Source organism: Carcharhinus amblyrhynchos, chromosome 4, assembly GCF_965287045.1.
Source record: "Carcharhinus amblyrhynchos chromosome 4, sCarAmb.v2.hapA, whole genome shotgun sequence".
NCBI lineage: Eukaryota > Metazoa > Chordata > Chondrichthyes > Carcharhiniformes > Carcharhinidae > Carcharhinus > Carcharhinus amblyrhynchos.
Genome location: NC_137327.1, coordinates 79,105,638 through 79,127,061, shown reverse-complemented (window position 1 = coordinate 79,127,061; position 21,424 = coordinate 79,105,638). Strand labels below are relative to the sequence as shown.

Sequence of the window (21,424 nt, the reverse complement as noted above, 5' to 3'; positions counted from 1 at the left end):
CTCATAAACCAGGAAGAACTGATTGAAATTAAAGCTATCATGCCACCTCTTGGCCTCTCTAGCAATTATTCTGTGTTATAATGGAAGCAGTGGTTCATCTTTTTCAGCTTTTCCCACTGCTTTCCTTGAGACGTTGACTCAAGTGTCCAGAGCTGTCTGGCAGTATTAGCATGCGGGAGTTGATAATGATTTGTTGGCAGATTAATTAACTGTGGAAAGTGTAACAGTTAACCCTGATCAGGCGATCACTTGGCATCCACACACCAGTGCATTCAAGCAACAATCATTGGACACCAATTAAGATCAGATTATTGCCTTATTTTTTTCATACCCTCTGAAACACAGGGGAACAAACCACATGCCACCTAAGGCCCACGAAAGTGGCATGGATTATTTCTGCCCAAATAGGCAAAGAATTTGAGGTATAAGCCATTTAAGTCAGGTTCTGGCCTCATTTGTAATGTCCCATTAAAATTTGCCTTTGAACTATCTCATATCAGAAGTATCTTCCCATCCTATCCTTTTAAAGGCTCAGTCAGTTCATATGCAGCCTGCTGAGATCAAGAAAAAAAGGTTTCAGAAGCTCCTGTAATAGAGGAGGAATAGATCAGTTGTCAGTTATCTTTGATATGCTCCAGGTCAGTGCCTAAGAAGCAAAACCTCCCCTAACATCATCCTTTATGTCAGCCTTTTATGGATTTTGGTGCCCTAGTGTTGGGTTGATAATTTTCAATGCTCCTCTGCCATCCAGCAGACAACTGAAGTACCTTTGTAAGCTCAAAGCAGCTATACCACAAATAACTAACCTCGCAATTGTGAGATGGTGGCCGGAATTCTCCAATCTCGTAAGCCCCGCCACCAGTGAGAACCGGAGAATTTGGTGCTCAACCAAGTCTCTATACACAGCAGCAGGTCTGGAGAATCCCAGCCACAGATGAGATCAGAGAATCCCAGCCAGTGCCTGTGGGTTTACCATCAGTCAGGAGATGGGGGTTCATCTCTGCTGCATTTACACTGGTGGACAATTGCATCCCATGTCAGGGTTGCCATGTGTTTAGGGCATTTTATACATGGGAGGGATAGCCTCTTTGTACAGGATGAACATGAAAATATAAGCAAGCCGTGTGCTACAGCATGATTTCCCTACCTCTTTGTAGTGTACTTTTACAAGCAAGAGGTTATTACTGCTGCCAGGAACAATTATGCCCACAATTATTCTAAATCATTGAGGCTAGCACTTTAGGTAAAACCTACCAAAGGAGATTGCTGTTTGAAATCAGTTTCCTGACTACAAGTAGACACCAGAGTTAAGTACAATAGCTTTGAAAATCAAAAATAAAACCATATCAGTTGATAAAACAAAAAATGTCATACTTTAGATATTTCAAAAATTCCTTTAAAGAATTATACAGTATCTGCAGTTTTCATAACTTGGTACTCCCATTCCTGCTACCATTTCATATATTAAATTAATACCAAAGATAAGATGAATGAAGTATCCCAGAAAATATTTAATTTATTTTCCTGGCAATGATTGTAAGAAAAACATAGTCATGTACCAGTAATAAATACTTAAATAAAAAAAACCTCTTAAAGCCATGTATCAGCTTGGTTCAACTGTCAGCTCCATAACAAGGGAATAAAAGTAAATCAAATCTACAACTGAGTAACCCCATTTTAAATTACTTCTTTGAAAATTACAACATTATTTCCTTGTTATACTGTGGTACGATATTCAGTTTATTGGTAAATTAACAGAACAATGGAAGCCATTCAAAACCGACCTACTAGCATTTTTTTTAAGCATATCCTCAAACACAATCTTTTTTTCCCCATTTGGAGAATATTGGGGAAATGGTGGAAGGATTCCCAAGCTGATTATCAGTTCGCTGAACCATATAATGAACGCTGCTTTTGTGGCCAACAAACCTGAGCATTGGAACTGAATCCTCTGGTCTAGAGGTAGGGATGCTATCATTGGGCCACAAGACCTCCCATTAGTTTCTTTGTGCCCAAATGATCCTGCTTAATATTTGCAGCCTCATCAAAGACATGCAAAAAATTGTAGTTAGTGGAAATGGCAAATGATGGTTAATTCACTTTGGAGGGATTTTCAGTTTTGTGGGTGGCTCTATTTCTACCACAATGTTTTTAAAACTAATGCAAATGGTCCTCAAATTGAACGGAACTTGCACTCAAAATTCCACAATCTTTTTGCACTGGTTATGTCAAAATGAAACTTGATGAAGCTTTGGAAAAAGAAGAGATGCAGATGTTGTTGGATTTCCAGATCACTGACAATAAGGACTTTCAGCAAAGAATATTTTATTCACTCGTTAGCAGCTGCTTCAACACATAAATTCTGCTCATCCTCTCAGGGACAACTCCCGTGCTCCCGGGGACAACTCCCGTGCTCCCGGGACAAGTCTCGTGATTCCGCCACGTGACATCTTATGTTGCCGCATCATCACATTCCCGCGCGATCACCCGGTCTTACAGGAGCAATTGAGCAGAAACTCTAAGTCTTAAGCAGGGCTGGGAAACAGGAACTGTTTCCTGGACTAATGGAGCAACTCAAGCAGGACAGCACAGATATAAATCTGGGCTCTTGGTGATTAGCCAGGCTAACTATTACACCTGAATGATCTTCAACCCTTCTTTCTGATAACCATAGTAACCGTTTCCTGAATGCAGTTTGATGCATATGAGAGATGAAGAAAAATGTAATAGAAAAACATTAACTGCAGCCAGCAATCCAAAGCTTATGAACCAGCACTCTATGATGAGTTTATATTCCACGTGAAGGTGAAAATGAAAAAAGAATAATAATTTCATGCTGCCTTGTGTATATTTGCAAGCTCTTTAAAATGTTTCATATACACAATGAATGACCTTACAAAAGCTGCTACAGTAGGAAGTGTAGCAACCATATTGTGCATATGAGTATTTTATAAGTAATCAATAATTCTGCAGTAATCAATTGGCAAAGCAATGGCCTCATGGTATTAATCCAGAAAATCAACTAATGATCTGGGGATGTGGGTTCAAATCCTGCCACAGCAGATGGTGGAATTTGAATTCAATAAAAAATATCTGGAATTAAGAATGTACTGATGACCATGACATCATTGTCGATTGTCGGGAAAACCCGTCACTAACGTCCCTTTAGGGAAGGAGATGGACTTACCTGAGCTTACCTTACTTGATCTGGTCTACATGTGACTCCTGAGCCACAGCATTCAACTGCCCTCTGAAATGGCCTAGCAAGGTGTTCAGTTCAAGGGAAATTAGGGATGGGCAATAAATGCTGGCCAGCCAATGACGACCATGTCATTTGACGACCAAATGAATAAAACACAATTGCTCCTGGTGATGAAGAATGTCAGCCAGAACTATGTGAGACTGCACTGTTCTTCAAATTGTGCTGTTAGATTATTTACATTCAGATGAACCATCTACAAAACATTGATGTAACATCATATCTGAAGGAAGGCACCCATTAGCTATGCAGCACTCTGTCAACATTGCACAGGACTGTCAGCATAAATAGAAAGCTCAGATCCTGATTTATGAACTTCTGATTCAGAAACGCAAACATTGCCAACTGAGCCAATTAAGTAGGTTAAAGTTAGAGTGCAAATATTAAAGGTTACAATTGGAATAAAATACGCAAGGAATGCCAATCTTTATTTAATGCATCTAAATTGTGGTTTTTGCCTATCTTTATTTAATGCATCTAAATTGTGGCTTTTGTGTAACAGGTACAAAAATGGAAAACCCATTACACAGAATCAGACTTGCTATATACAAAACCACTATGCATTAAAAATCATGCATGTGTCAAAGGATGATGAAGGGAATTATACTATTTCACTGACCAACAAGCTGCATAACCTGCAGAAGAACCTCACCATTACGCTAAGAGTGCTCGGTAAGTCCATTGCAATCCATTCATGTCTAATGACGCATAATATTAAAATAGTATTAACTGGCAAGTGCTACGAATAGCAGGGTAATGTGTTAAATTGAATTTTAGGTTGTTACTGGGTTAATTCTGGTCATTTATTACGTTGATCATATACTATGTGCATTATCACTGGAACTGATGCAAGTTCACATGATTTGGTCTTTCATACAGCCTTGTGGCAGATGGAAGTCACAGCTGTAGGATGTGTTCCAATAAAGACGTTGGGAGGATTTTCCAACAGCACTCATCCCCAAACCGGAAAGTGCCGTCCGAGATCACTGGGCCTTTGAATGGTCCTGACCCACCCGCTACAATTCGCATGGCGAGTGGGACAGGAAAATTCTGCCATTCTTTCATACACATAGAATCATAGAATCCTACAGTGCAGAAGGAGACCATTCAACCCATCAAGTCCTCACCAACCACAATCCCACCCAGACCTGATCCTCATAACCCCATGCATTTACCCTAGCCAGTCCCCCTGATAATAAGGCACAATTGAGCATGAAAAATCAACCTAACCAGCACACCAGACACAGGAAGAATATGCAAATTCTACACAGTGACAAAAGCCAGGAATCGAACGCGGGTCCTGGTGCTGTGAGGCAGCAGTGCCAGCCACTGTGCCATCCTATTGTTGTTGCATTCATAAGTGGTATTTGCAGAGTCACTAAGAATTTGTATCAGTCTAACAATACCAAGAATATTGTGTGGTGCACGAAAAATAATGAGAGAGAGAAATTTTAACCATTACCTGAAGGCTTTGAAAATGTGGCAGATCTCAACTATGCAGAAGCATTACCGAAATGATAGCAAGGTTTGCCAGATTTCACACCACATCAGGTTTTGCTGCAAAGGTAAGCAGTATGCTCTTACATGTGATGGGTGACTGCGCAGATGATATCTTTGTCATACAGGGTATCAATGAATAGGATGCTGCACACAATGAAATAATTTAAACAATTGATACCTACTTCAATCTGAGAAAGAATCTCATTGCTAAGTGGGCTAAATTTAACAATGTGCCCCCATCATGGGGAAAGTGTTGTAGCATTCATTAGTGACCTGTACAGACTTGCAGAAGACTATGCATGTGGCAGCTCAAAAGATGAACTGATCAGAGACAGAATGGATGACACATTGTTGGACTATGTGTAGTCAAGAAATGATATAACCTTAGCGAAGGCAGGCCAACTGAGCAGACAGCGGACGTCATGAAACAGAATCAATTTGTGATTCGAAGTGACAGGGAGCGCGCTCAAAAGTAAATGACTCAGTAAAGGATATCAAATATAACAAAGGAAAAGCTTTTGTAAAAAAAAGCAAGGGAGACAGGCAGAGCATCCATCAATAACACAAGCTATCTATAAGAGGAAGGGGAAAACACAGATGTGAAAACTGCCCTGCCAAAGAGACCAAACGCCATTTATGCAGAAATATGGGCCACTATCAACATTTGTGCTATGACATGAAGGCTGTACAGAGTACACACTAAGGTAAGAAGGAAATTGACTCTACGTTGAACCAAGGGGTTATTCCGCCTGTAACAAAACCAACAAGTTGGTGCTCAGTGACGGTCCCATAGCCAAAGCCCAAAGGTAAATCTATGAGAGATGGCAAGGTGGATGAATTGGAAAATGTGCATATTGAGGTGCCTTTCCTTGGAGAGATCCAGGAACCAAGCAGAAGCTATTAGAGTGCTGATATAGAGGAAAACAGGACACACTTTAAGTTAAATTCTGGTGCCGTGGGAGTTCTTTCTGATGCTGAACTATGGTTGGAGAAAGGTTGCAAGCAAATGATTGCTTGTGCTACTCATCATCAGGAGACAAGAACCATTAATGTCTCTTCCTTCCCATCATGACCATGGGATTGGGATGGACTTCTTCGAGCACAGAGGTAAGGAGTTCTTGATCATTGTAGATTACTGCTCCAGAGAATTGCTGGGTCACGCTTCAGGCACAGTAAATATGTCACTGAAGGAGATATTTGCAACACATAGAAATCCAGACCTTGTCAGACCATGGACTGCAATTTGCCAACGAATATTTTGAAGCATTCACAGCATCATGTAGAGTTGTCCATAATCCTGGGTGAAGCTGAAAGCGGAGTGAGTACAATGAAAGCATTGTTTTAAATGAACAATAACATCCAACTTGGATCATTGTCCACTCCAAAATGGTCTAATGCCATGTGAACTCATTGTGGGAAGAAGATTGAGGCTCAACTCCCTACTCTCACTCACATGCTCACATTGCAAGTACAAGTTGACGACTTGGATAAAGTGAAAGAGAAGAAGGATTAGAATCTAGCCAGGTGTTGAACAATGACAAACATCAACAAGGCAGGCCAGAGCTACAACAAGGAAAGCCAGTTTGGAATTGAAACCAAGCTTGCTACGGACAATTAGTTGAAAAGGCACCATATCCTTCATCATATTTCATCCAAATAGAGCATGGTACATTGATAGGGAACAGACGTGCATTGGTTGCCATACAGGAGCAACCTCCTACCCCATGGAAGTAACCATCTGCCCAATCTAAATGACAAGTCCAGATGACAATCTGACTGGTGGGCCAGTGTTTTATTGCCCTGCCCACCACAGGAATTGAAGTGGGTGAGGGACAGACAACTGGAATGTCTGTTGACCTCTGGCGAGCTTTTACAGTTTTGGGACGAGCAAGGGTGAAAAATCCGGCCCTTTAACTGAGTCATCTACAAATTCACTTCCTGCTCAGCAGAGTCTGAGGGAGAAGTTACAGGATTCAAACATCCAGTCACTCCAAAGGAGAAAGGGAACTATTCCAGTAGACTTGTCAAATTGCCACAGCAGCAGTCCATATAGGAAGAACAGGGGGTGAGAAGAAAAAAAGATGAAGGCTGGTAACACTCCAGAGTTGAAAGTTGATGTTTATTTGATCTTCACGCTATAGCAACAGGAATCAGAGATTTGGAGGGGAGAGATAATGCAATATGCTACATTGGATATCACATCCAATGAGCAGGGAAAGCAACAAAATTGTATTGACAGGATTCCCTCCAGATCCTGTCCAGGCCGACCTAAATATGATAGAGTAGACAGGGCCTCAGATGGCTGGCCCACCCATGCCCCTATGAAGGCCCTTAAGTGGCCATGTAATTACTTTTTCCCACTGAACCTAAATTTTTAGACTGGCAGATGCCAGTTTGATTGGGGCACCAAGTAGAAAAAGTGAGCTTCCTCATTCTTGGGTGGAAAGAGGAGTGGGGGATGCCTCAATCTGAAGACCCTTTCAGATTTGGGGCATTCTCCTATCAGGGATAAAGGGGTACAAATAGTGGCTTTTGAAACACAAATTGTGGTCAGGGTCTGAAAGGAAAAAAGACAATCCAATAAACTGACGGCATGACCTTCATCAGAACTTATCTAACTATACCTAAAACATTAATCTGTGTTACCTTTAAACTTTTCAGACTCTGATGAATCTGCTGTGTCTTTCCAACATCTCAGTTTTGATCCTAGTGTACATAATGATCTAAGTTAGCTGGAAGAGCCTCAGGGAATGTGTGTAATGCAAGAAAAATCACCCAAACTATTTTGATTTCATTAGAAGTAGCAAGCATTTCTTTGGGGGGTTAGACATTTTCTGCCAAAAAATTCAAAGCATGCAATTTTGCAGAGCAGAGTACCCTTGTAGGCTGTAAAGGATTTATTGTTTGCACATTGTGTTATGTTTAGTTTTACTTTGCTTTCTTGTCAAAGTAGTTTTCTTGAAGGAAAAGCTAAGTCATACGCAGTAAAAGAAAATCAGCAGCTTTACAGCAAAGGAATGCTGGTAATAATTACAAGCAGTACCTCAACAAGCAAAATTTCTTTTGAAGTAAGCTTAATATAAAGCTCTGTGGCTGTAAGAGCAATTGTCTGTCAAGGGAATTTTTGAAAAAACATGAGGTGATAGTTTGTGAGAAACACCATGCTTTTCTCTCTCTGACCGGAGGGTGGTGGGAGTTTGGACACAGATCTTAATGCTCTCCTGTTTCATTCCCTGGAAATTATTAACAAGCAGTCACTTTCAGCATTGAACCTGAGTTAATAGTTTACAATGAGGAGTCAGGGAAGAGCAGGATGAAATTGATAATATGGAGCTTTGGGTGGGTTTCCTTGGGTGCTCCAGTTTCCTCCTGCTGTCCAAAGATGTACAGGTTAGATGGATTGGCCATGCCAAATTGCCCTTGGTGTCCAAAGATGTATGGGGTGGGGGGGGAAGGGGGGTGTTGGGGGGAGGGGGTATTAGCAGGGTAAATACCTGGGGTTATGAGGATAAGGCAGGAGGGTAGGCCCAGGTAAGATGCTCTATCTGAGAGTTGGTACAGACACAATGGGTTGAATGGCCTCCTGTTGGGACTCTATAATTCAAAAGCAGACCAAGGGTCTATTAACCTGTATTAAGTTGCCTATTAAAGATTCAATTTCTAGCAAAACACAGTAGGCTGTATTTTACGGCCAATCATGCCAGCGGTATCAACAGGTTCCACTGATGGTGACCGCCCCACCCGCCCCCCCTGCCTAGATTCCTCAGAGGCAGAGGGTGCAAACAACGCAAAACCCAGAAGATTCTGCCACAAGCCAATGGTGAACCACTGCAGAACAGTCTATGGTGGGGCAGAAAACCCAGTCCAGTGTAAATTTTCAATCAGTGGAGATGCTTCTGATGGTTCCTACCAGTAACTGGACTTGAGAGTGTAAGCCGGTGGTCTACGTACCCAAAAGTCAAAGATTCAATGTGTAATTATTACAGTGGTGTTACTGTTACATTGAATAGTTACTCCAAAGTGTGCATTTGTGGGCTGCAGATGAGGTCAGAACTTGGTACAAGAGGGCTGCAGCTCTAGGCCCGCTCCGGAGCTGGCCTCCACTCTTTACAAGCTGACTACATGATTGATAGGAGATTCTCCCTGAGAGAGGATTCCACCCCCTAGTGGAAATTCACTCTGTTTCCATTGGCCCCTCAAGTCAGGTGACTCATTTCTGCACTTTTTTTAAAGAGTCAGGCACAACAGACACAACAGGTTTTGAGGTGAAAGATCTTGCCCACGATCACACGGTTACTTTGTGAGATTCTGGGGTTGAGAACTTAATATGCGGTTCAGAGACTTGAACATGTGACCTAGGTTGTCCAAGGATGTGCTGATTAGGTGGATTGGCTATGCTAAATTGCCCCTAAGTGTCCGAAGGTTTAGGTAATATGGGTTAGCCATGGTAAATGTGCAGGATCACAGAAATATGGAAAGGGGGGAAGGGCTGGGTGAGATGCTCCTTTGGAGAGTCAGCGCAGATTCAACGAGCCAAATGGCCCCCTTCTGCACTGTAGGCATTCTATATTCTATGGGACACCTGAGGGAATACTGTACGGTTAGAGTTGTCACCTTTTACATGAGATGTTGTTTTCACCTAACTATTACAATAGATTTTTAATCAGTTAGGGAATCAAGGATTCTGGAGATAAGGTAGGAAAGTGGAGTTGAGGATTATCATATCAGACCACTCATTTGATGATGGCCCAGACATGATGGGCTGAATGACCTACTTCTGCTCTGACATCTTTTGGTCTTGTGGAATGCTCGAAATCGGAATTCAAACAAAAAGTGCTGGAAACACTCTGCAGGTCGGGCAACATTTGAGCCAGGATGTGAGGCCCCTTCTGCCAGCGGGATCTTCCGAAGTCAATGGATGTTTGGCTGGCTCACCGAGGTGGGAGCCTCCACACTGGAGCGGGAGGATCCCGGCCAGTTTCTTTAGCCTCAATATACTGAATAGTTCTTTCTAGAACGTGAACATGTTGTCCAAAACAAACCAGCCAATGGGAATGAGAATGTTCTAAAGCAAAACTTTTATGTTTACATCTTGCCTTTAACATAATAAAGCATCCCAAGATTTTTCACTGAAGCACTCCAAACATTGGTCACTTGCAAGAGATTAAATCTGGTCCATCTGAAGTGCAGACAATGAGATCACCTGTGAAAAATCATGATACAATGGATCAATTTTCATTCACATGTTTACCATCAGAACTTTAGTGGAAGGGTCTACAGAAAGCCTGGATAAACAGATTCACCGAAGGCATGAGGGATGGGAGGGCGAGCAGGAGAGCCTCCATGGAAATATTCTGCTTGAATGCAACTTATGTCTTTTTCATTGTATTAGATCCCTGTTCATTTATACAGCCATCCTCAGGGTTTGACATTTGAGGATGGGGGTCGAAAGCTCTGGCTGTCGATTGATTTAGGTTTTATTAACATATTAAAAGAAGGACATGGAAAGGTTGCATCCCTTATTTTGACCCTAAAGGCATGCTGAACACTGTGTGGGCTAAACTGAACAGAGCCAAAAAAGAGGAGTGGGGCACACTATATGCAATTAACCCGCACATATTCAGTGTGATACGGACAGCACCTTAGTTTCATGCTGTTTGCTCATCACCATGATTATGCCAAGCAGCCTGTACTAACCATTCTGTTAAAGCACAGGGAGGTGATGGCCCAGTGGGATTATCGCTAGACTATTAATCCAGAAACTAAAGTTCTGGGGACTTGGGTTCAAAACCCACCACAGCAGTTGGTAACATTTGAATTCAATAAAAAAAAATCTGGAATTATGAATATACTGATGACCATGAAAGCATTGCTGATTGTCAGGAAAACCCCATCTGATTCACTAATGTCCTTTAGGGAAGGAAATCTGCCATCCTTACCTGGTCTGGCCTACATGTGACCCATTTCACACAAGACAGCATCTTTCACACCCATGATCTCCACCACACAGGCAGCAGACACCTGGGAACACCACCACTTGGAAGCTTCCTTCCAAGTCACACATGATCTTGTTTTGGAACTAAATTACTGTTCTTCATTGTCATTCGGTCAAAATCCAGGAACTCACTTCCTAACAGCACTGTGGATGTACTACACCATAGAGACCGGAGCAGTTCAAGAAAGTGTCTCACCAGCACCTTCTCAAGAGTAATTAGGAATGGACAATGAATGGTGCCCTTGGCAACAACGCTTACATCCCAGGAATGATTCAAATAATGAGGAGTGGCAAAACCATTCTTTCCACAGTTCCCAGAACACATTAGTAAATATTGTAAATATTGCCAAGCTTGGTGCTGTTTTGCTTACCAACATATTAAAATCTCACTTTCTATTGCTTTAACTTTCAGTGAAACCACAGATCTATGAAAAGGGATTGGGGCTGGAAAAAGAGAAATTTTATCAAGTTGGGAAGAAGCACAAGCTAACCTGTACAGCCTTCGGATTTCCATCCCCCACAATTCACTGGCAATGGCAGCCTTGCATCATCAACCAATCCCATACAACGTAAGACTTATTGCCTCTTCTTTCCCACAATAGACACCAAGCTATGGCAATATATGTAGCGCAGGGAAACAAAAGGGAAGAATGGGATGAATAGATAGATGGCAGTTAACCTGGCATGTTTAGGAACTAGCAAACATTATTTCTGTATAAGCTTCACCAGACATATATAAGTACCATTGTATTTCCGATTTTCTTTCCTGTCCAAGAGTTTCTATTTAAACTGGTCCAAAGAAAAATGTTCTTGTACTTTGATCAATAGTGTATACGGTTATACTGATTTTCTTTGCTTGACTTTTAATTCCTGATCCTTCAGTGTTATCACATTTCTCATAGATCCCTCGATTTTATTTAGTTTACATGATAAATTGTGTCAAGAAGGTGACTTTAGTGAGAATAATGCTATAGCAGTGGCCTTCATCTATGAGGCCTTGAGTGCATTCTTATCTTGGCCTAACAGAAGGTGAAATTGCTTTCCTGCGTGAAATGACGCATGATTTGCTTTCCTGTTGTTGTCTGTCTTCCTCCCTCATGGAAAGCCATTCCCAGTAACCCAATTGTTCTCTTCTCCCCGACTGCACTGTGGCTGATTTCCTCTAGGTTTCAGACTTGTATTGCCTGCCTAATCTCTCACTGGCATCTAGTCCAAGAGTCTCTAATTGAACACGGGGAAAGCCTTTCTTTTCTCTTTCAGTATCCGTCGACACACGTTTCTTCACATATAATTTACAAGTGACTTTTCTTGCAACTCTGTGGCCATTTTCTCTTGAATGCTATTAATCTATTGCAGATGTTTTTCTTTGAAGCCGGCTTGTAACCATTTCTTATCATCTGTTGACAGGTGTGAGACAAACGATGATATGAAAATTAACATTTTGAAACCATTTCAAACAAATCTCGGGAACAGAATTGAGAATATCACTGATAGAGTGGAACCCTGCAATGATAAAAACTGTGTACGTATGTGATTTATCTGGAGTTGGTGTATTTACACAATAAGGTTAATGTTATTGCCGCAAATTGTAATGAAAATGTTACAATGTAGGACATGTAACAGAGAAGGTGGTAGTGTAGTAATGATGATACTGAACTACGAACCTAGAGGCTGTGGCAGTAATTTTCAGTGTGGGCACAGGGGGAATATCTGGTGCTTGTGAATCAACTGCACTTTATATATCCCACTCAATTTCCTTTTAAATTGAAGATTATTGAAAGGGAAATCAGTTAGTGTGTAAATTGTAACATCAGGCAGCTGGTCTGCACCCACCAATTTTCCACATATGGGCAAAGGAAAATAACCACCCCCATCCCCCTCGCTGAGATTAAATTCCAACTGACAAGCTGTCAATCTAAAATCAATAAATCTGATAACTCGTGGAGTAGTACCAGAAAAGAATAAGCATGAAAAGAAAAGCTGCCAGATTGTGGTATAAAGCCAACTGGTTCATTATTGTCCTTTAGGGAAAAGAACATGCCATCCCTTCTGAGTCTTGCTTCCAGGTAATCTACGCAGTTGATTCCTAATTTCCTCTCGCTAGATAGACAGTTTTACAATCACACACCACCACCTTCTGGGGGCAACCAGGGATGGATAATATCTAAACCATGCCAGCAATCTGCACACTCCAAGAACATTCCTTTTAAAGTTGAGTCGATTGTTCCCAGTGCACATATCCAAACCATTTCCTGTAGCTTGCAGTGGATAAGATCAGGTGTCGGGATATATGGAAGCAATCTGATATAATGAAAAATAGCAAAAAGATTGATTTAAGAAATCGCTATGCAAGGCCTAACATTGGCTTCATTCACAGGAGAGGGCGTCTAGTCAATTTTGCAATGAAACCTCTAACATTTAACTTTTGAGGTTTTCGGCATAAATCTGTATGGAGTCCAAAATCTTTATTTCTAGAAGTGTCGAGTGGCAGTCTGAAGTACCAGTGAATCTATTAGTGTTGCTGAATCTGGTGCTTGTTGCTATAATCAATTTTTATTCCTTCTTAAGCTTTAGAGAATGCAGCCACAGATATTATTTAATTTACAGCACTGAAACTTCAATCCAGCCCTGCTTTTCCTTCTGCAAAATGTTTCCGTTTGAGCTCGAAGTCTTTGTGCGTTCCTATACCTCAAAGCAGTAGGATCTTAGGCCAGAGCATCTCTGAGAAAGTAGATAAATCTCCTGTCGATTTCTCCCCCAAAAGTTCTGAATTAATCCAAAACAGATCTCAAGTGCCAGTGTTGAAATGTCCTTTGATCTCAAACACTGCAAAATAACTTGATTTCAAAAACAGAACCTTTGATAACAGATAGGCACCCTTTCTGACTGTAATCACTTCTTGTGTAATTCATTTATTCGTGGATAATTTATCGAAGGAAATGCAATCCAGAAGAGGTCATGGAAAAGTTTTCAGAATGGCTGATGTCTGCTAGCCACTCACTTTATTTTAGTCCCATGCTATAATTGCAACACATGACGGTTTCATCAATTTTAATGTTAGTAAATACTTTCTATATATTTTATCTGGATTCCTATCATCCTGTTGCTTCGCCTCAAGCTTTACTTCTTTCACAGCACTACTTCCACTAGGGAGTCAGAGTTTCTTGGGTGCAGAGAGGAGAGTGGATTTGAGACCATAATCAGATCAGCCATTATCTTACTGAATGGTGGAGCAGGTTTGAGGAGCTGAATTGTCTATTCATCTTCCTAAGTCCTACAACTCCACTGGAAAGGATAAGGTACCACATGAACCTTCCAGCTCTGGCCAACTGTTTAGCTTAGTTTATTTATTAGTGTTAAAAGTAGGCTTACATTAACACCTCAATGAAGTTACTGTGAAAATCCCCTAGTCACCACGCTCCGGCGCCTGTTCAGGTGCACTGAGGGAGAATTTAGCGCAGCCGATATACCTAACCAGCGTGCCTGTCAGACTGTGGGAGGAAACTGGAGCACCCAGAGGAAATCCATGCAGACACTGGGAGAACATGCAGGCTCCTCAAGACAGTGACTCAAGCCAGGAATTGAACCCAGTCCCTGGCACTGTGAGGCAGCAGGGCTAACCACTGTGCCACAAAACATAAAAGTTGGACTTAGATTTTCCTGAAGCAATGGGCCAGGATTTCCCCTCTGGCCAGGCAGAGGTCAAGTGAGAAATCCTCCACCTGCCACTTGGCCTGCAGTGACTCTGCTCTACTTTCCTCCAGTGGTAAGAGGAAAGCTATTGTTGCTGAACTAGGATGATGCAGCTGGATACATTTTGCAGTCCCACATCAAACGAGAAGATCTCGCTTGTAAAAAGGGGTACACGCACTACGAAGGCTGTAGCAGATATTCTTTGATGTTGGCCTTGAAATGGACGAAGTTGTGTTTCTGTCACCATGATTGAGGGAGATTAATATGCCTTCTCTCTTCATTTACTGACTTAGGAGCTTTACTGTTACCAAACTCGTGACTATTACCACCCTAGTCTTTTCATTTCCTCTGGTTGGCACACATATAAGCAGTTGCCCACATTTTTCAAGTGGATGGACCACTTCATAGAATCATAGAATCCGTTGAATGCAGAAGAGGCCATCAAGTCTGCACTGACTCTGTGGCAGAGTATGTTACCCAGGCCCTATCCCTGTAAGCCCACACATTTACCATGGCTAATCCATCTAACCTTGGGACCCTAAGGGGCAATTTAGAATGGCCAATCCACCTAACCTGCTCATCTTTGGACTATGGGAGGAAACCGGAGCACCCGGAGGAAGTCCACGCAGACACAGGGAGAATGTGCAAAGTCCACACAGACAGTCACCGAGGCTGGAATTGAACCCAGTTCTCTGGAGCTGTGAGACAACAGTGCTAACCACTGCCCCACTGTGCTGCCCATTTGCCTACATACAAACCTATCTAATAACTGCATGAGATGGAATATGAGTATCAATGGGGTACGTGGGTGCATCCCACCCAACCCTGATTATCAACTGCCAGCTATCCATTTTCCAGGCAGAACTCGGCATACTAACAATTAAAAATCACTCTAATGCCTTTCATATATCTCCTCAATTTTTCTGTCGTCCGATTTGTGGCTTGGGTTTTCTAGTCCTGCCCGCAGCCGTACCCATTACAGGCAGGAATGGAAAGTTTGGAGAGCCATTGACTCCTGACAGCACCGAAAAATCTCAGCCGCAGGTGAGACCAGAAAATCCGGCCAATATCTAAATAATTTCATCGACAGCAAGTGAACTTACAGTCAAAGCAAATTCCACTGGCTTAACTCAATTTCACTTATTTCTTTAAAAATAAATAAATCACGCACTCAGTGGCCTGTTTTTTTTTGGCATTATCTTTCTTTCCAACTATTTCTAATTATAAATACTGTCCTTCTGCATTTTATCTTCCAAGTTCACATTTCAGGTTTACATCTGACAGTCTCACATTTAAAGAATAACTGTCCATGTGTCCTTTGTTCTTGGCTCTGTGACCTTAGCCAAGGGAAGGTCTTTGATGTTGATTTCCTCCTTTTTCAGCGATTCACACAGAGGTCTGTCTGTACAACCAGTTATACCCACTCCCACTTTGTGGTCTGAGCTTAAAGGAATGTTTCCTCATGTTTTCAAAATGAATGGAGGTCACCTTGTTACAAATGAGTTAAGAGGCCATCAGCCTAGTGGTTTGAAATAGCCTATAATATTCCACAAATAGCTCATCTTGTTTTAATGCACAGCTTCAATGTCTACAGCTTGTACACTTTGAACTCCATGTTAGCTTAGTTTGCTTTAAAGCACAGCACGCAAATATAATTCAATCCCAAAATTATTTCCATGAAGAGAAATCTGATCAAATATTCTGAAAAGAAATGGAAGTAGGCACCAGCTCAGTGCCTGATTTGATTCAACAGGCACTGTTGTGCTAGCCACCTCAAAATGTTACAGGGGTATTTTAGACAACCCCAAGAACATTTGTAAGCCATTAGATACACAGCATAGGAAAGATAACACACAGGGACCTATATGGGAAACATGTGGCATTGAGCAGTAAGTGCTTCACAGTTATGTAGCCTCTTGAGTCTTTTAAGATGCAGCACAAATCAAAATCACATATTGTACAAAATCACAGCAGGTTAAGAGGTATAAATGGATTAATATTTGTGTGGAAGTTTATACCAATTCTGGATCTTTTTTAGACACTGATAGTACCATAGAAAACTTACAGCACAGAAAGAGGCCACTTGGCCCATCATATCTGTGCCAGCCAAACATAATGAGCCACTCAGCCTAACACCACATCCAGCATTTGGCCTTTAGCCCTGCAGGTAATGGCATTTGAGGTGCACACTGAAACAAATTTTAAATGAATTGAGGGATTTTACCTCTTCCATCCTTTCAGGCAGTGAGTTCCAGATGTCCTGAATCCTCTGAGTGAAAACATATTTCCTCAGTCTCTCTAATCTTTCCACCAATTTCATTAAATTATGTCCCCGAGTCACTGACCTCTCTGCTCAAGTAAATAAGTCCTTTCCATCACTCTATCCAGGCCCCTCATAATTTTGTACATCTCAAATCAAATCTCCCTCTGCCTCCTCTGCTCAAAGGAAAACAAACTCAGCCTATGCAACCGCTCCTCATAGCTGCAATTTTCCTATCCTGGCAATATCCTTGTGAATCTCCTCTGTTCCCTCCCCAATGCAATTACATCCTTTCTGGATGTAATATTTTCCTTGGATTTCTGGCCCTGGTGCAGTGGCTCCTGTCACAGCGGATGTGGCAAGCCAGCTAAGAGTCTATTGACTTCATCAAGACTACAGAATCCTACAAGTGGGCAGAGCTAGAACATTCCATGCCTTATCTTTTCTCTTTTTATTTATGCCAAGTAAATATGGCTAGTTCTTTCATCAACCCATGCCCTCTCCACGCTCATCTGCCAGTACCTGCTCCGATGTACTGACCTCACTGCCCTGGTAGTCACAGCTTCTGCCACCTGTCAATGTGTACAAGCAATAAATGAAAAGTTAAAGTTTATTTATTAGTCACAGATAGGCTTACATTAACACCGCAATGAAGTTAGTGTGGAAAATCACCTTATTGCTATGCTTGGATGCCTGTTTGGGTACACTGAGGGAGAATTTAGCATGGCCAACGCACCTAACCAGCACACCTTTTGGACTGTGGGGGGAAACTGGAATACCCAGAGGAAACCAACACAGAGACGGAGAGAATATGCAGACTCTGTACAGACAGTGACCCAAGCCAGGAATCAAACCTGGGTCCCTGGCACTGTGAGCAGCAGTGTTAACCACTGTGCTACCATGTCACCCCAAATGCAGGTGGAATAGACTTTCCACCCTAGGCAAAAACAGAAATCTGGATGAAAATTGTACAATATGATTGCACTTGTTTTGAAAGGTGCTTTATTTCCTTAACTTACGGCTCAAACCTATTTGCATATTGCCAAATGCAAAATCTGCCAGGTACTAGCATAATCAGGTAGCATTTTAAATTTAATTTAATTTTTTAAATTTGCTTGAGAAAATATCCCTTGATTTTTTAATCATGTTTTTGATGCAGTTTAATTAATATAGCTGAAATTGTCTTATTAAAAAAAAAGTACATTTAATCAGTGTCAATTCGCGAGCTGTGAGTAACCAGATTTGAATGAAAATAACTTTTTTAAAGTATGCAGGGGCAAATATCCTGAGACTGTGTCCTTGTGTTTTAGATTCCTGACCAGCGGAAACAATCTGTGTGTCTACCCTATCAAATCCCTTCAGAATTTTGTAGGTTTCAATGAGATGGCCACTCATTCTTCTAAAATCCAGAACCTAGAAGCACAATTTACTCAGCCTCTCATCATAAGACAGACCCCTTATCCCAGGGACCAATCTAGTGGATCTTCTCTGTACCACTTCCAACGCAATTACATTGTTTTTAAATGTGGTGACCAAAACTCCAAACAATTCCAGATGTGATCTCACCAAAACCTTGTACAACTGTAGCAAGACTTCTTTATTCTTGTGCTCCAGTCTCCTTGCAATAAAGGTCAATATTCCAATTATTTTCATTGTAATTTGCTGCACCTGCATGCTAATTTACACAGTCCTTGTCTGATTACAGCCAAATGTCTTTGAATGCCAAAACTGATAAGTTTTGCATCCCTTAATATTCTGCATTTTTATTCTTGTGATTAAAGTGAATCATTTCACGTTTCCCTACATTACACTCCACTGGCCATTTTGTTGCCCACTCACTTAACTTGCAGTCTCTCTATTCCCTCCCTCCAACTTACCTTCCCACCTAGCTTGATAGATCAGCAATCTTAGATATATTATTCTCTGTCTCTACACCAAGTCATTAATATTGTTAATATTTATCAATAGGACTGATCTTCATGGCACTCTACTATTCATTGTTTATGCTTGCTCTCTTCTTTCCATCCATTAACTAATCCTCTCTCCATGCTAACAAGTTATCACAAACGTAGTGAGCCCTTGGACAGAATTTTCCTGTCTCACCCACCACGGGTATCATAGCGGGGGTGGGGGCACAAACGGACCATGCAAAGGTCTGTTGACCTTGGGTGGGACTTTCCAGTCTTGGGGCGAGCACTGCTGGAAAATCTCGCCCTTAATTTTGCCTACTAAAAACTTTTTTGTAGAATATTATTGAATGCCTTTTTGAAAATCCAGGTATACTACACTGTTTCCCTTTTGTCTATCCTACAAACTACATTCTCAAAAAATTCTAATAAATTTTTCAAACAAGGTCTCCCTTCCATAAAATCATGTTGATTTGTTCCAATCATGCAATGTTGTAAATGTATTGCTATAACTTCCTTAATGATAAGGCCCAGCATTTTCACAACTGATGTTAGGATAACTGGCCTATAACTTGATATTTTATCTCTCCTTTCTTAAAAACCAGCGTAACATTTGGAAACTTCCAATCTGCTGGGACCATTCTTCACATGCGAGCCTTGTCAATGTTTGATGGCAGGCTTTCAAATCATAGCGAGCGTAGCAGCTTCGTTATGTTCCTGTCCAGTATCCACATACATACACCTCCAGCACATGACATTGGATAATATCTGAAACAGGAACCTTTTTTGTACATAAAGGAGAGAGATCTGATAGGTGTGAATTGTATACCGTGCTGCGATTCTCCAAACAGCCACAAGATCCTGCAACAGTATGTCAATCTCTGTGGGATCTCTGCGATTTTCTTCCCTTAACCTAAGATGTGGTACCAATTTTATCTATTTTTTAAAGAGCAGGTTCACTGTATTTGGTTAATACATGGAACTCTTTTCTGTTGTTTTAGACTGTGAGCACTCTGATTGTGGCTGAAACCAAGGTCTCAGGGATTTATCACTGTATAGCTACCAGCGAACGCATTTCAGACAGAAGAGAAATTAACTTCTTTGTTACAGGTAAGCAGCTGTCTGCTATCAGGAGTCCTTGCATAATCAAAGTAAAGATTTAACACTGACTGTCAACATCTCGATCCATTTGCCAGCTTGTTTATATTTTACAAAGGAGAAGGCAATCTAATTTGTTCATCATGATTGGAGGCTTTTCATTGTTCAGCAATCAGATCAGTTGAAGGACAGGGCTGGAAACCTTCAGAACGAATCAATCAGGCTCAACTTTCTCGCACTGCTGGCAATACACAAAAGTCAGACTGAAAAGTTTTAAAATGAGCCAATCACTTCTCAGCGTGACAAGGCTGGGTTTTGGCTCCTGAGAAATTACCCAACTTATTGGAGCAGTAAACAGTGCCCTGAATCGGGAGACTTTTCACTCCAGAGTAGGGGGGGTGAGCATGGGAGGAAATCGGGTCTGCCAACCCTGGATGCTGATGTCAGGAGAACACGGGAATGGGCGAATAACAAAGCTGGCTGGTTAGAATGCTAATTCAAGTCACGTAATGATGAAAACAAATGTTAGAATTACTGGGTGAAAGGACAAGTGGACAGAAACATTTGGCCAGAACATTTCTCTTGTGGGGGTTTTGCCAAGAAGGGCAGGCGAGGAGGCTTCCTGTGCATAACTTCTTAACATTTTTAATCGCCCTAGTTATTGGCACGTACATTCATTTTCCAATATTCTTTTCACTGCCTTGCCAAGATGATCTTTTCCAAGACAGTGGTTAGAATATGGTTCTTGGGGACTTGATTGCAGTTGTTTTAGAAGATTTTAGGTCCTCTAGCCCTTACCACTCACTCCCACTATGATCCCTCACACTCTTCATGCCAAGTCAATGCCAACTCCCCACCTACCTCCCATGGCACCCAATTTTTTTTACTCACATTCACGCACACAATATTTTCCACACTGTTGAAACATGGATTTCATCCTGGTGGAGTAAGTTCTTTTTTGATAGGCACCCTGCCCACATACATCCTGTGCACACCTATGTCTGTTACCATCTAAATGATCTTGTATTGTTCAGATATTTAAAACGACACTCAAAATGATCTCTTCAATTGAATAAAAGCTGTCTTCAGGGTTTGTGGGATTTCCTATTATACAATTCTACAACATAAGCCTTTTAAGCCCTTAACGGACTGCCTTCTCAGCTGATGTGCACCATTGTTATCCTGTTGGGTGCTGTTCAAGAATATTACTGTGTTTAAAAAGCAAGAATGGCTGACATAACTGAGAAAGTCTACTTTAGGTTGCCAGTTCTGAGATTTGTTATTTTGTATGATGAGTGGCAGCATTTTTCTAGGGAGTCATTTCGAGATATCTTAAACTTCAGATTCTGGTCAGATCTGAAAAGGAATACTCATTAAAATGAGCGCGTATGTGTTCATTCACACATCACCAAAAACAGTGTTAGCAATCGCTCGCCTTCAACAAGAAGCTGTTCAAAACCAGTAGGTTCAGCACTTAATGTTGAGTTAGCTGAACTAACCTGGGAAACTGTTGGGATGCTGCAAATGGATTGTGAACCATGGGACAGCGAAGGAGGAACATAGCAGTCAAAGCTCCCACAGCTCATCACTATCCAGTGACTGATGTTGGAAGATGAAGGCTAGGTGGGAGGAGGCTCATCTGTCAGCATAATGAGATAAGCTCTCTTTGCACATGCCTCAATGTTTTAACAACACCTTCAAAGCTGTAACCT

The 21,424-nt window shown here is 41.5% G+C and overlaps 1 protein-coding gene across 1 annotated transcript in view; it reads left to right on the top strand.

Moving 5' to 3' along the window:
• kdrl (kinase insert domain receptor like) overlaps nucleotides 1–21,424 on the top strand; it is a 182,221-nt gene that overhangs the window by 90,392 nt on the left and 70,405 nt on the right. Inside the window, exons 9-12 of the mRNA XM_080187404.1 lie at nucleotides 3,762–3,931; nucleotides 11,167–11,323; nucleotides 12,162–12,276; nucleotides 19,616–19,724. Of these exons, the coding sequence (XP_080043530.1) occupies nucleotides 3,762–3,931; nucleotides 11,167–11,323; nucleotides 12,162–12,276; nucleotides 19,616–19,724 (551 nt within the window). The remainder of the gene's footprint in view (nucleotides 1–3,761; nucleotides 3,932–11,166; nucleotides 11,324–12,161; nucleotides 12,277–19,615; nucleotides 19,725–21,424) is intronic.